The sequence below is a fragment of the Peromyscus eremicus genome, chromosome 4, assembly GCF_949786415.1.
Source record: "Peromyscus eremicus chromosome 4, PerEre_H2_v1, whole genome shotgun sequence".
NCBI classification, from domain to species: Eukaryota; Metazoa; Chordata; class Mammalia; order Rodentia; family Cricetidae; genus Peromyscus; species Peromyscus eremicus.
This window is the reverse complement of record NC_081419.1, coordinates 150,874,265-150,887,534: the sequence shown is the minus strand read 5'-3', so window position 1 is coordinate 150,887,534 and position 13,270 is coordinate 150,874,265. Positions and strand designations below refer to the sequence as shown.

Here is a 13,270-nt window from a genome sequence, read left to right as displayed (position 1 = left end):
TGATTATCTTTTCTATCGAACATTCTGTAAGTTTTGGATTTTGGTTTGGGACATAGTTTTGCTGGTTTTGGAGAAGGCTTTTGTCAGGCAAGATAATTTTCTGCCTGGAAATAACTCATGTTGAGTTCCAGACGTGAGTCCTGTTCGCTTGAGCCACGATTTTGCTGGTTTGGGACACGCTGTCCATGGGTTTACAGGACTAACCTCATTTAACTCTCTGGATAAGTTAATGTGGAATCAATCTTAATTTCTCCTCTTAGCTAAGGGAGAACCTACTGGCAGTGTAGAAATATTCCCTTGATACAGATTTTAATTTTGTTTATAATAATAAATTTGGCTGTTTCTTTGCCTTTTGGCTAAGATCAAGTGTAATAACAGAGATCAGAGCTGGGTTTTTTTTTTTTTATCATGTTAGTTTTGGTAAACTTTGTTTATTGACTCTCAATGCTTTTGTGGCAAAAATCGCACATACTCCCCTCACACAACTTCCTAGTGTTCACGTGACCGGTCAGCACTGTCTTTTTATCCTAGAATTGGGTGTTTGCTGCTTCTGTCTGTCTGTCTGTCTGTCTGATCAGCTTCATCATTGTTGAGCCTGTTTTTGTCACTGATTCTACGACTTTCTGATTTCCTGTGTTCTCTCTGTCTCTGTCTTTGCTATTTTTCTCTTTTACTTGGGCCTCATTTTCTGCTCTCTTGGCAGTTTCTAGGGACGGGCACTTAGAAGGCAGTTTCGTTTCTTTATCCCATGGTCCATGAAGCCCAGACATTTCACCTGGGTGTACCCCACTAGTTTTTTTATTCAGTCAACATACTCCCTAATTTACATTTCAGTTCTGTTCTACCCAGGGATAAGAACGAGGCTTCCACTCGACTTATAGATGTATGGGGATTTTTCAGCTATCTGTGACTGATTTTTAGCTTAATTGCTCTAACATTAAAAACAAACAAACAAACCAAACAACCTTACAACCCATGTCTATTTGAACTTTAAATCTTGCAACTATGGTGAGACTTTTTGGGTTAAAGGTTGGAACTGGTCTGTCTGTAGTTAGAAGTGGGGGGCCCTTAGCACACAAGGCTGAGCTTCCTGATTGTGTGGTCCCCTCCTGTTTCCTCACGGGAGTTCGCATGTCTGTCTGTACTCACAGATGGATGCTTGTTAACGTTTACAATGAATTGCACACTTGCTTGTTATCTCTCCCCTTACTCCCATCAACTTGAACTGCTTGAAGTCACATCCGTGCACCGCCACCCTGGGTCTCGTGTATCCTCTGGTCTCTGTGACCTATCCCCACCTGAGGCTGTACCCAGTCTGTTTGTCTGATGTCAACAGAGTTCCTCCAGCTTTCTTCTGCTTGTTATTTACACAGATTCCCCCCAGGATTTTACTCTCAACCTGTCTCCATTCTTACACTTCCGAGATGTGTATTTAGCAAGCTGCACCTAGCAGGGTTTTTACTTATTCAGTCTGTCAACATGTTTTCTTTTATTTGTATGTTAACATGTCTTCATTTTTATAATTACCGAGATATTTGTAAGCATACCATCTTACTCCAAGAGAAATATATTAGCCCATCTGTTCTGTTTTCCTTCCTGCTCTCTTGAATTTATTATCTTTGAACACACAGACACAGACACAGACACACACACACACACACACACACACACACACACACACAATCTTATGACTTTCAGTGATTTTTCAAAGACTTTAGAGTAAGTATTTTTAAAGAAAGGTTTTACTTGTTAAACTTTTAAATATTTGTTTTTATTATGGGTGTATAAGTGTTTTGCCTGCAAATACGTATGTGCACTGTATGTGTGCAGTGCCTGCAAGGGCCAGAGAGGGGGTTGGATCCCCAGGAATTAGAGTTGCTGGGAGGCATGAGCGACCATATGGGTCCTGGGAACTGAACCTGGGTCCTCTGCAAGAGCATCACGTGCTTTTAACCACGGAGCCATCTCTCCAGTCCCTAGAATGAGTATTTTTTATCTTGTCAAAGTATAATAAAGTTGAACATCTGTTATCAAAAAATTCAAAAGCTGAAATGTTTTGAGCACCATCATGACATCCAAAGTGGAAAATTCCACACCTGACCTCATATGATAAGTCATAGTAAACACACACACATACACACATGTACACACAGCTCCAGGCTAAGTGTACAAAATGTAGATGAAATAGATAATGTCTGTGTTTAGCCTTGGGTTATGTCCCTAAGATGCCTCACTATCATCTTAAGCAAATATTCTAAAATATGAAGAAGTCTGAAACCGTCTGGCCTCAAGCATTCTGGGTAAGAAATGATCAACTTTATTAAAATTGGATGCCAGAATTTTTCAGAGCAGAGATTCTCAACCTTCCTAATGCTTCGACCCTTTAATACAGTTCCTCATGTTGTGGTGACCCCAACCATAAAATTATTTTTGTTACTAATTCATAACTGGAATTTTGCTATTCTTGTGAATCATAATGTAAGTATCTGAGTTTTCTGGTGGTCTTTTTTGGGTTGCAACACACAGGTTGAGAACCTCTGTTCCAGAACAATGTGTCTCAGGTCTTTGTGGTGCCAGCAGCCAATTCTCAGAGTCCATATGTTTCCTTCCCAGAGTTCACACACTCCTTGCTTCCCACATGTGCTGTTAACACACCATTTTGTCTTCCTGTCTTGAACCCTCATCCATCCTTCACCTCCTGCATCCTCTACCTCACCCCTCCTCACCTCACCCAACCTTCACCTGACCTCTCCTCAACTCACCCCTCCTTTATCTCACCCCTCCTTCACCTGACCTCTCCTCACCTCACCCCTCCTCACCTCACCCCTCCCTCACCTCACCCCTCCTCACCTCACCCCTCCCTCACCTCATCCCTCCCTCACCTCACCCATCCTTCACCTGACCTCTCTTCATCTCACCCCTCCTCACCTCACCCCTCCTCACCTCACCCATTCTTCACCTCACCCCTCCTCACCTCACCCATCCTTCACCTGACCTCTCCTCACCTCACCCATCCTCACCTCACCCCTCCTCACCTCACCCCTCCTCATCTCACCTCTCCCTCACCTCACCCATCCTTCACCTCACCCCTCCTCACCTCACCCCTCCTCACCTCTCCTCACCTCACTCCTCCTCACCTCACCCATCCCTCACCTCACCCATCCTCACCTCACTCCTCCTCACCTCACCCCTCCTCACCTCACCTCTCCTCATCTCACCTCTCCCTTACCTCACCCATCCCTCACCTCACCCCTCCTCACCTCACCCCTCCCTCACCTCACCCATCCCTCACCTCACCCCTCCTCACCTCACCCATCCCTCACCTCACCCATCCTCATCTCACCCCTCCTCACCTCACCCCTCCTCATCTCACCCCTCCTCATCTCACCTCTCCCTCACCTCACCCATCCTCACCTCACCCCTCCTCACCTCACCCATCCCTCACCTCACCCATCCCTCACCTCACCCCTCCTCACCTCACCCCTCCTCACCTCACCCATCCCTCACCTCACCCCTCCTCACCTCACCCCTCCTCACCTCACCCATCCCTCACCTCACCCATCCTCATCTCACCCCTCCTCACCTCACCCATCCCTCACCTCACCCCTCCTCACCTCACCCCTCCTCACCTCACCCATCCCTCACCTCACCCATCCTCACCTCACCCCTCCTCACCTCACCCATCCCTCACCTCACCCATCCTCACCTCACCCCTCCTCACCTCACCCATCCCTCACCTCACCCCTCCTCACCTCACCCCTCCTCACCTCACCCATCCCTCACCTCACCCATCCTCATCTCACCCCTCCTCACCTCACCCCTCCTCATCTCACCCATCCTCATCTCACCCCTCCTCACCTCACCCCTCCTCATCTCACCCATCCTCACCTCACCCCTCCTCACCTCACCCATCCCTCACCTCACCCCTCCTCACCTCACCCATCCCTCACTTCACCCATCCTCACCTCACCCCTCCTCATCTCACCCCTCCTCACCTCACCCCTCCTCACCTCACCCCTCCTCATCTCACCTCTCCCTCACCTCACCCATCCTTCACCTCACCCCTCCTCACCTCACCCCTCCCTCACCTCACCCATCCTTCACCTCACCCCTCCTCACCTCACCCCTCCCTCACCTCACCCATCCTCACCTCACCCCTCCTCACCTCACCCATCCCTCACCTCACCCCTCCTCACCTCACCCATCCCTCACCTCACCCATCCCTCACCTCACCCCTCCTCACCTCACCCATCCCTCACCTCACCCATTCTCCACTTCAACCATCCATCCTTCACTTCACCCCATTGTTAACCTTAACCAGTGCAGAGCACTAACTCATAACAATTTCTTAGAGCTTTGGTTTGTTTGATAATGCTATTACTCAGTTTTATGTGGTAAAGGGTCGTTTCGCCAACAGCAGATTCCTCCCTTCTTTTGGCACTGTACAAATAAGCTTCCTTACCCTGCAGCCCCAACGTCCCTGTGATCCCAACCCTCAGCTGTTCGCCCTCCCACTGCCACTCTGTTTTCTTCTCTTTTGAGCTCAGGTTTAATCTGTTTTGAGGTGTGAACTGAGTTTCTCTCTATTTTTGGGCTGCTCAGGTTTTAGGGCTCCTGGACATGTGTCTGCAGGTCTGTGTCCAGGTGGGACATTTCCACCATCGTCTTCACAGACCTGCTCCGTGTAGCTCCTGCTCCCATAGTCCAAACACACGCCTGCCAGAACTTTCTCTGCGTAGACCATCATGCTTTAGTCTGAATAACTGCTTTGGGAATTCTCTTCATCTGTGTCTAGTTTCCATTGATATCAATATCTATCCACAAAAATTTGGTTTTGCTTATCATATTTTTCAATTCCAAATTCTTCCAGTCTTGTCAAAAGCTCCTATTCAGTTTTTGTGAGCACATTCAGCACAGTCCCATGTTTGCAGCTCTCTGGTCTATGATTTGTTGCTTTCCTGGATTTTCACTAATTTTGTCTTCTTCCATTTCATATGTTTGGTTATTTTCACTTGAGTGCTAGACATTGTATATGGCAGGAGATTTGATTTAAAGCTTGAACCAAAATCTTCCCTAGAAGAGCCCTGCCTTTGCTGTGGCAGGCAGACGGGAACACCAGGAACTGGGGTCACCTTGATCCACTGCTAGAGTGACAGTGTGCTGAAGAGTGAATCAGTATTTCCATTCCTGTAAGGGAGTACCGATGGATACCAGGATCCCACAGTTCTCCCCTGGGCTCCACATCTCCTTCTTCCCCAGCCCCTGGGCTCTGCCCTGGGATGAAGAGCACAGGACCGTGAGAGCTGGGATGTAGCACCAACAGTGAAACAGGCTACTCAGTGTGGCCTCCTTAGCTCACAGAACCTCATGGTGCACTCTCCTCAGCTCCAGGACAGGATATGGATGGCATCACTGCTCTCTATTCCAGGATAATCAACCCTGAAATTCCCCAACCCCCAATAGCAAACTGGAGAATCTTAGCTTTTCCTCTGCCAGGCTCAGCTGAACCTAGAGAGTCATCATTTACTCTCACCCAGAGGACCAGTTCTCCCCCATGAAAGAAGCTGGGTGACACAGCTCATCTTTACTATCTGTGATGTAGAGACAATGGCGCCCTCTATCCTTGAGATGACAAACTGAGATTTAGTTGGGTTCACACCACTGGAGTGGGGTCTGAGTGGAACTCTAGAGTCAGGACAGGGCTGTTGGCAGTAAGAGAGATGTGAAACTCAGTGGAAGACTGGAATACTGGAGAGGCTGCTGTCACCTGAAGTCATGGGTCAGGGATGATTGGGCTCACAGGCCCTCTGAGCCTGGGACACGAGTTTTGTGTCCCTTGTGGTGTTTGTTGGTCCCTTTCTAGGCTATCTTCTGTGGTGTGGAGTGCTAGAAGCCGCTAACTGCAGCAATGCGTCTGAGCTTGCTTCAGTGACGAGCCTAACGAAAGACATTGATCTATTCTCAGTCAGTAATTTGACCCCAAGCCTCTGACGGGCTGTAAGGAGCCTGATTTTTGATCACCAGGTCCAGAGTTTCTGCATCACAATCCAGAGCCTGGAGCTGCTTGACTCAGGAAGTCACAGCTGTGATGATTAACATCGATTGCCAGTTTGATACGATCGAGAATCCCTGAGAGGACAAGCCTCTGCGCATGTCTGTGAGCAAGTCTCCAGATTATGTTAGCTGAGATGGGAAGATCCACCCCAACAGTGGCAGCACCACCCCATGGCTGGGGTCCTAGGCTGAACAAAAAGGAGAAAGGGAGCTGAGGACCACCGTTCGCCTCCTTCTGCTTCGCAAGTGTGGATGCAATGTGCCCGGCAGCCTTGCCTTCCTGCTACCATAGCTTCCCCTCCATAATGGACTGTGCCTTCCTGAACTGTGAGCCACAGACTCATCTTCACTCGGCTTGCTTCTTGTCAGGCATTTCACACAGCAGCAAGAGGAGTAACTGGCACTGAGGGGAAATAGCCTGGTGCAGAGTGTCGTGCATGATGAGCACACAGGGAAGAGCGAGCAGCCACACCTGCCTGTCTTGGAGTCTTCAGCATCCATAGGCAGGGGAAGGGTGTGTGTGTGTGTGTGTGTGTGTGTGTGTGTGTGTGTGTGTGTGTGTACTAGTAATATGTTAAGATGCTTGGTTCCTGTACCCAGAAAAAGGCTCTCATGACCTACTTTTCCACATCATGGTGGAGAAGAATATCCTCCTAAGTTTCTGCTCCTACTTGGATTCAAGAAAAAAAAAGATCAAAACCCAAAGTGGATTCCTTGGCACACCTGCCCTGCAAGCTGTTTCACAAAGGGTTCCTTGGTTAGATAGGCTTTTGGAAATGTGCAGATTTTCTCCCACTAAGAGGCTTTCAAAGGTGGATTCAGTTATGTAAGATTCCGGGTAAACCCATGTAAAAGAATGTGGTTACCTTTGTTCAACTAACTTCAGGTCTTGTGGGCATTTCCTGGGGGAGCCCCCTTGCAGCTGCCTGAGACTGCTTTATGCTGCACTGTGATTATGGAACCACACGGAGTTCGAGGGACCTGTCATGCTCTCCTCTAAGCACGCTGGTTTTCTCAGTGTCTCCCTACTGCAGGCTCCCAGGCTGCAAGCTGCCGAGGACAATTTTAAGAGCCATGCTAGCCCCAGTTCTGATGCCTGGAGGCTGGTACAGCTACCTAGGCTTCCCAGCACAAGCAAGAATGGAACAGAGAGGATGTCACAGAAGCTGCGTGGAGACTGGTCAGATTGCTGGACAGTGTAGAAGAGTGATCTCAGGACCAGGACAGGCAGGTGCCCTCACCCCCTTTATCTTCCGGGGACACAGCTGGGGGCTGAGAGGGAGCACAGACTGCAGACACCACAGGAGAACTCACGTCTCTTCATTTTCCTGACCCTCCATGACTGACCTTCACCCCTCCCTCTCCCTCCCTCTCTCTTCCCTTTTGCCTCTCTCTAGTCCTCTCTCCTTTCCTGCCTCCACCTCTTTTTCTCTGTCTCTTCATCCCTCCATCTTCTATCACCCCTCCCCTCCTCACTTATCACCCCTCCCCCTCCTCATTTATCACCCCTCCCCCTCCTCACTTATCACCCCTCCCCTCCTCACTTATCACCCCTCCCCTCCTCATTTATCAGCCCTCCCCTCCTCATTTATCACCCCTCCCCCTCCTCATTTATCTCCCCTCCCCTCCTCATTTATCACCCCTCCCCCTCCTCATTTATCAGCTCTCCCCTCCCCATTTATCATCCCCTCCCCTCCTCATTTATCATCCCCTCCCCCTCCTCACTTATCACCCCTCCCCCTCCTCACTTATCACCCTCCCCTCCCCATTTATCACCCCTCCCCCTCCCCATTTATCATCCCTCTCTGCTGTCCCCTCTCCTCTGTCTCTCATTCTCCTCACCTTTCTCCCCATCCCTCACATCTCTCTCTTCCTGTCTGTTTTCTCTCCTTTCGGCTCTCCCTCCATGTCTCCATAGCTCTGAACTAACTTACCCTGGTTTTCCCAGCCTTGTGGTTCATCTGCTTTACCTGCCAGCTCTCCTGACCTTGAAAGCTACTAGTAGGCACAACACTCAGAGCCCAGGCTACACACAGAATTTGCGGTTTGTAGAGCAGGGTGGAAGTGTGGGCGACTCATCCAAAACAGAAGGCAGTTTAGTAGACTGAGCTCAGGGCCCGGTGTGCTTGTCACATGTCCTACCCATGAGAGTGACTCTGTCATCTCAGAATGAATGGTGTGGAGGCTAGGGGTGATGCTACGCCTTTGATGGGCACAGACAAAGATCTGTCAACCTTCATTTTCTAGGAGTCAGGGGAAGGCTCTGCTGGGGACCGCCCAGAGTAGGGGACACTTTGGCTCTGGACTCAGACCTTCCTGCTTGTGCTGTCTCATCTTACCTTGTGTTCAGAGTGTGGGGATGAAGTCTGAGCTACCAGCAGCCGCACCATGGCATCCCATTGCTCAGCAGTCTGGCGTTCCCGTGCAGTCACAGTAAAGGCCACCTGCTCTGAGGGGATCTTCAGCTCCCGGGTGGCGAAGACTGTCCCATCTGCCCCGACTTTGAAGTCCAAACTGTTGGTCTCATACTGCGTCCCTGTGGTGCCCAAGCAGCTGCTGAACTTGACTGTAAGAGGAGAGAAGATGGTCAGGGCGGCCAGCAGGTGAAAGGCTGCCGTGGCAGGTACAGCATCTGGGCCCCAAGTAGCCCTCAGACAGTAAAGACCTCACTGGGGTCGCCTTTGTCTTCCAGGAGAAGTAGCTGGAGGCCAAGAAAAAGGATGGATGAGCATCAACTCTCCAAACCCAGGTGGACAACCTCCACTCCTGACAGTTTCTGCCCCATGCAGAGCTTGTGTGACTCAGTGGGAGCAGGAACCTCTACCCACTGGAAGACTCACATTCCCACCTCTTGCCTCACACGAGCCTCTGCCTGTCAGTGTAGACGCCCAGTCCTTTGGATCTGTCTTTTGTGACCAAGAAAGTTGAGTGCAATGAAGGAACCAGAGAAAGCTGGCATGTCAAGACTCTCCCCCTCCACATTAGAACATTCTGGAAATGGGATTTGCACGGCTGGCCCTTCCATGGCTTAGTGAGATCTGACACTTGTCAGACACCTGGGTTCTGCTGGGGCAGAGGCAGGATGACAGGCCTGGCTCAGCCACAGACTTTCTTGGTTAGTGACAGAGTTAACAAAGCCTATGACACTGCTGGGTATCCTGCATCATTTTGCTTCCAAAACATCAATTAGGCAACTAAATTGTGGGCCCCTCCTGATGTACCAGCGCTTCAGCCATTTTCAGCTCCACCACAGAAAGAGACATCGCCAAGACTACATATTCATCTGGCCCACAGAGGTGCATTTTTTAGACACACGCTTTTGTGACTGTCACCCAACTCGGTGGTAAATTATGAAGCACCAACAGCTGGTGTCACATTCTGCTGATAAAAGCAATGGATAAAGTTACCCAGTATTTATAAAAATGTGGGTATCTAAGCAATTATGGTGGGAGGATTGGTTTTATAAGCAATTTCACTGTCACAGCTTACATGATTTAATTACTATTTATTCTAGAAACTAAAAAAAGCGACTTGCACTTACATTTGATAAAGTGTTTTTCCTGCATGTTCACCTTTTATTGTTGCCTGCCTTGAAATAATAAATAACATGTGGGTTCCCTTGTCTGGAATCATTCACTAGAGATGTCTCCCCAGTTGCTGGTTCCTCCTGCTTATGGGTTTAATATGAATGTGTCTTTATTTTATTATTATTATTTGAGACAAGTTTTCTTTAAGTAGCCCTGGCTGTCCTGGAACTCTCTTTGTAGACTAGGCTGGCCTTGAATTCAGAGATATGCTTGCCTCTGCCTCCTGAGTGCTGGGATTAAAGATGTGCACCACTATGCCTGGCTTGAAAGTGTTTTTAAATCTAATAAGACCAGGCACTTATCCTCTGTCAGTGACAGAGTGGAGAACCTGGTTGTGTCTTCTGAGGGTCAGGGTGCCTTTCTGTGGCTAAGCATCCTTGAAGCTGGAGCTAGGTGTCTGTACTGTATCAGAGGCTAAGCCACAAGGCATTTATTCTCTCACACTTTTCTCTGTCAAAGGGCCTGGATCCTCAAATAACTTGATGTCATTATAACTTCACTTGTACTGTGGGTTTGACTCTGCTCCCTGACAGAGCAGAAATGACTAGTCTCATTATATTTAGAAACACTTTCAAGCCTGGCACAGTGGCTCATTTTTTAATGCCAGTGCTTGGAAGGCAGAGACAGGCAGACCTCTGAGTTTGAGGCCAGCCTGGTCTACAGAGTGAGTTCCAGGACTACTCTAGAATGGAGTCCACTATGATTTGGGAGAGGTAAGGGTCACTCTTACTCCATGAGTACGCTACCCAACTCATTACTTAAACGTAAACCCACAATGCAGGGCCGGCTGGTGAGATGGCTCACTGATGAAGGCACCTGCCATGAAGTCCGATGACTTGAGTTTGATCCCTGGGATCTCTGGGTCAGAAGAATGTAACCGACTCCCACAAGTTGTCTCCTGACTGCCACATGAACACTGTGCATGTGCTGCCCTCACATAAACAAACAAACAGATTAATGAATAAATGTAAAATCATAAGGCAGAGCCCAGCGGACTGTTCTGCACTTTGGGGCAGCTCACTCCAAAGGGGGTTTGCTTTGCTTTACTAAACAAACTTCTGCTTAACCTATCTATGTCTCTCAACTGAATTCTTTCTCTCCAGACAACAAGGACTGGAAGGTCCCCATTTCTCAGATGGACAAAGGGTTTGGTTGTGGCTCCTTGGCACTATTTACTTTTCCATTGATGAACTCTTTTTTTCCAAATGAAAAGAAATTAGCAAACTGTTTGCCCCAGTCATATACAAATTAAAATCAGCAACAAATCCGGTGGACCCATCACTGCTGACCCCCAGCTGTTACCAATAAAGATAAAAAACGACAGTGGCTGGGTTGTGGTGAGATCAGCACTACTCAGATAAGCCCCTGCACTCCAAAAGCCAATTCCTAGTAAAACCAACTTGATAGCATTGGGGACTGATGTCTTAACTCCTCCATTGGTGGTGGCAGTGAGCTCTCTGGAGTCAGAAGTGGTGATGAAGAAGGCCCTTTGGGCTGCAGCAGGACACCCGCAGAGGATTCCAGCAGGCACTGGAGTCCTCTGTGCTGTGTGCGACCCTGTGTGTGAAAAACACACTGCGGTTGTTGAAGGACAGTTACAGCCAGAGTGACCAGGGCTAGAAGGCAGTGCAGAGCTGAGTGCCACTGAAGCAGAGGACCTGTGGGCAAAGCCCACACTGCATCGAATCCCTGCGGCTTGTTTCAGGGCCATCACAAACACCTTCCTTCTCTTTCCATATTAGGGCTTAAATTTTTTTTGAGATAAGGTCTCACTATTTAGCTGAAGATGGCTTCAGACTCATGGAGATGCTTGCTTCAGCCTCCTGGGTGCTGGCATTGCGAGTGTGCACTACTGAGCACTGTGCTTGGCTTCAGGACACTTTGACTATGTCTGTCTAAAGCTCAACAGTAAAGCATGAAGCAAGCTGATGCTCTTGGACTGCTCCTGGCATTGTGTGCATCTCTTCAGTTACACCAGGGGCCAAACCTCGCCTGTCAGAACTCTTTTCAAAGCCCCATTGTGTGGAAGTGGCCCTCCCACAGTCCAGCAGTCTAGCACTCCCTGAACATGAACACACAGCCATCATGATGGGTCCTCAGCCCAGCACCATTTCTTTTGTCTTTCCAGGAGGGTTCAGATACCTTTGTCAAAAATGTTACCCTACACCTCTCCTGTCCCCACAGACCCAGCAGCACAGATGCAGCCATGCTTGCAGACACGTCTGCAGATGCATCCCATGCTCCCTGCATCCCAGTCACCTTGTACTTCAGAAGGAAGCTTGGCTTTCATCAGGAGGCTGGCTTTAAACCTTAGCCCTTATCATTTTTAATTGCTGGCTCTATGGGTGGAACTGGGGTGGCACACGTTTGCAGAGGTGGCCTGACATTCATGGGGGCAGCAGACGATGTCTCCCCAAGCAGAATTGTGCTGTGTCTGCGAACACATCGTTTTATTATTTCCCTTGTTAGGTGAGTTGAGAAAGATCAAATGAGCCAGAGGTGAGCATGTAGCTGGATCCTTGCCGAGGAACAGATGAGCTTCACGCCTGCTGTTAAGCTCACAGAACCAGCCATTCTGACTCCATCTCCCTCCTCCTTCAGCCCTCCCTCCCACAATTGCTCAGGGCCTCCCTACCATCCAGCCAGGGTTCTAGGTGTGGACAGGCAGACTCAGAGCTTGCTCAAGTGGATCTTGGTGTGCAGAGGACAACAAATGGACAAGCCAGTGTGTAAACAAAACCCAGTGGCCAGGACAAAAGGGGAGGCTAGAGGGGGCAGTATAGAGGCAGTGTCTGCCCCTCCTCAGTGTCAGAGGAAATGTCCTAAGGTGGGACAGCAGTCAAAGGCCCTGAGACAGCCCCGGGATGAGGACGGAATGAACCTGTGGAGGATCATGGAAGACACTTAGTTGAGTGTGATGGGTGAGGATGACCTTGTGGATGGGTGATTGTGTGAACTGTTGCTGTTGTTGATAAGGAACCCACAGGAAACAACGCTCTTCCTTAATGAGACTTGAACAGTTAGCCCTGGCAGGGGCCATGCACTGGCGCCCCCTCCTGGCTCGGTTCTCCTCCACCTGCGTCTTTGTCTTGAACCTGCTGTGATGTGTGGCCAGAACACCCATCATTCGGTGAGGAACTGTGTGCAGCTGGGGACAGGCTCTCTGCCTTGCAGCTTGCCCAGCTTGCATTCCTGGCTCCCAGGTGAGAGTCCATGCAGAGAGGGGGCTACCTCTTTTTGTGCTGGGATGTTTGAGAGCACTGGGGTGATGATGCCCTGGAGTACCAAGCCACTGGCCATAGAGCTTCCTCAGAGCAGAGCAGCAGGGGGATTTGGGACATGTGTCTCGGCACTGTGGTGGATTTTGTTACAAGGGTCTGGTGGACGTAGAGCTGAGGTTATTGTTGGAGCAGAAGTTGCTTCTCTCGTTCCCACCAACCTAGCCTGGGAATTCGAAGGGTGACACTGGAACTGCAGGCAGCTTCCTGTGTCCTGTGCAGCGGTCTGATTTGAGAATTCTTTCCCAGGAAGATGGATCTACCCACTCCTTATGAAGCCCCAGTGACAGGGCACAGTATGATTCCACCAAAATGTACTCTGGAGAATCAATGAGTTGGGCTTGCTTACAG

At 49.4% G+C, this 13,270-nt stretch overlaps 1 protein-coding gene across 2 annotated transcripts in view; it reads right to left on the bottom strand.

Annotated features, from left to right (window-relative positions):
• The window catches only part of Cdh4 (cadherin 4), a 503,129-nt gene that overhangs the window by 122,804 nt on the left and 367,055 nt on the right, over nucleotides 1-13,270 (bottom strand). The window contains exons 3-4 of one of the 2 annotated variants that reach the window (XM_059262058.1): nucleotides 8,394-8,620; nucleotides 1,299-1,304 (exon numbers count right to left, since the gene is read on the bottom strand). In XM_059262058.1, the coding sequence (XP_059118041.1) occupies nucleotides 1,299-1,304; nucleotides 8,394-8,620 (233 nt within the window). The remainder of the gene's footprint in view (nucleotides 1-1,298; nucleotides 1,305-8,393; nucleotides 8,621-13,270) is intronic. The other variant, XM_059262057.1, reaches the window with a different exon arrangement.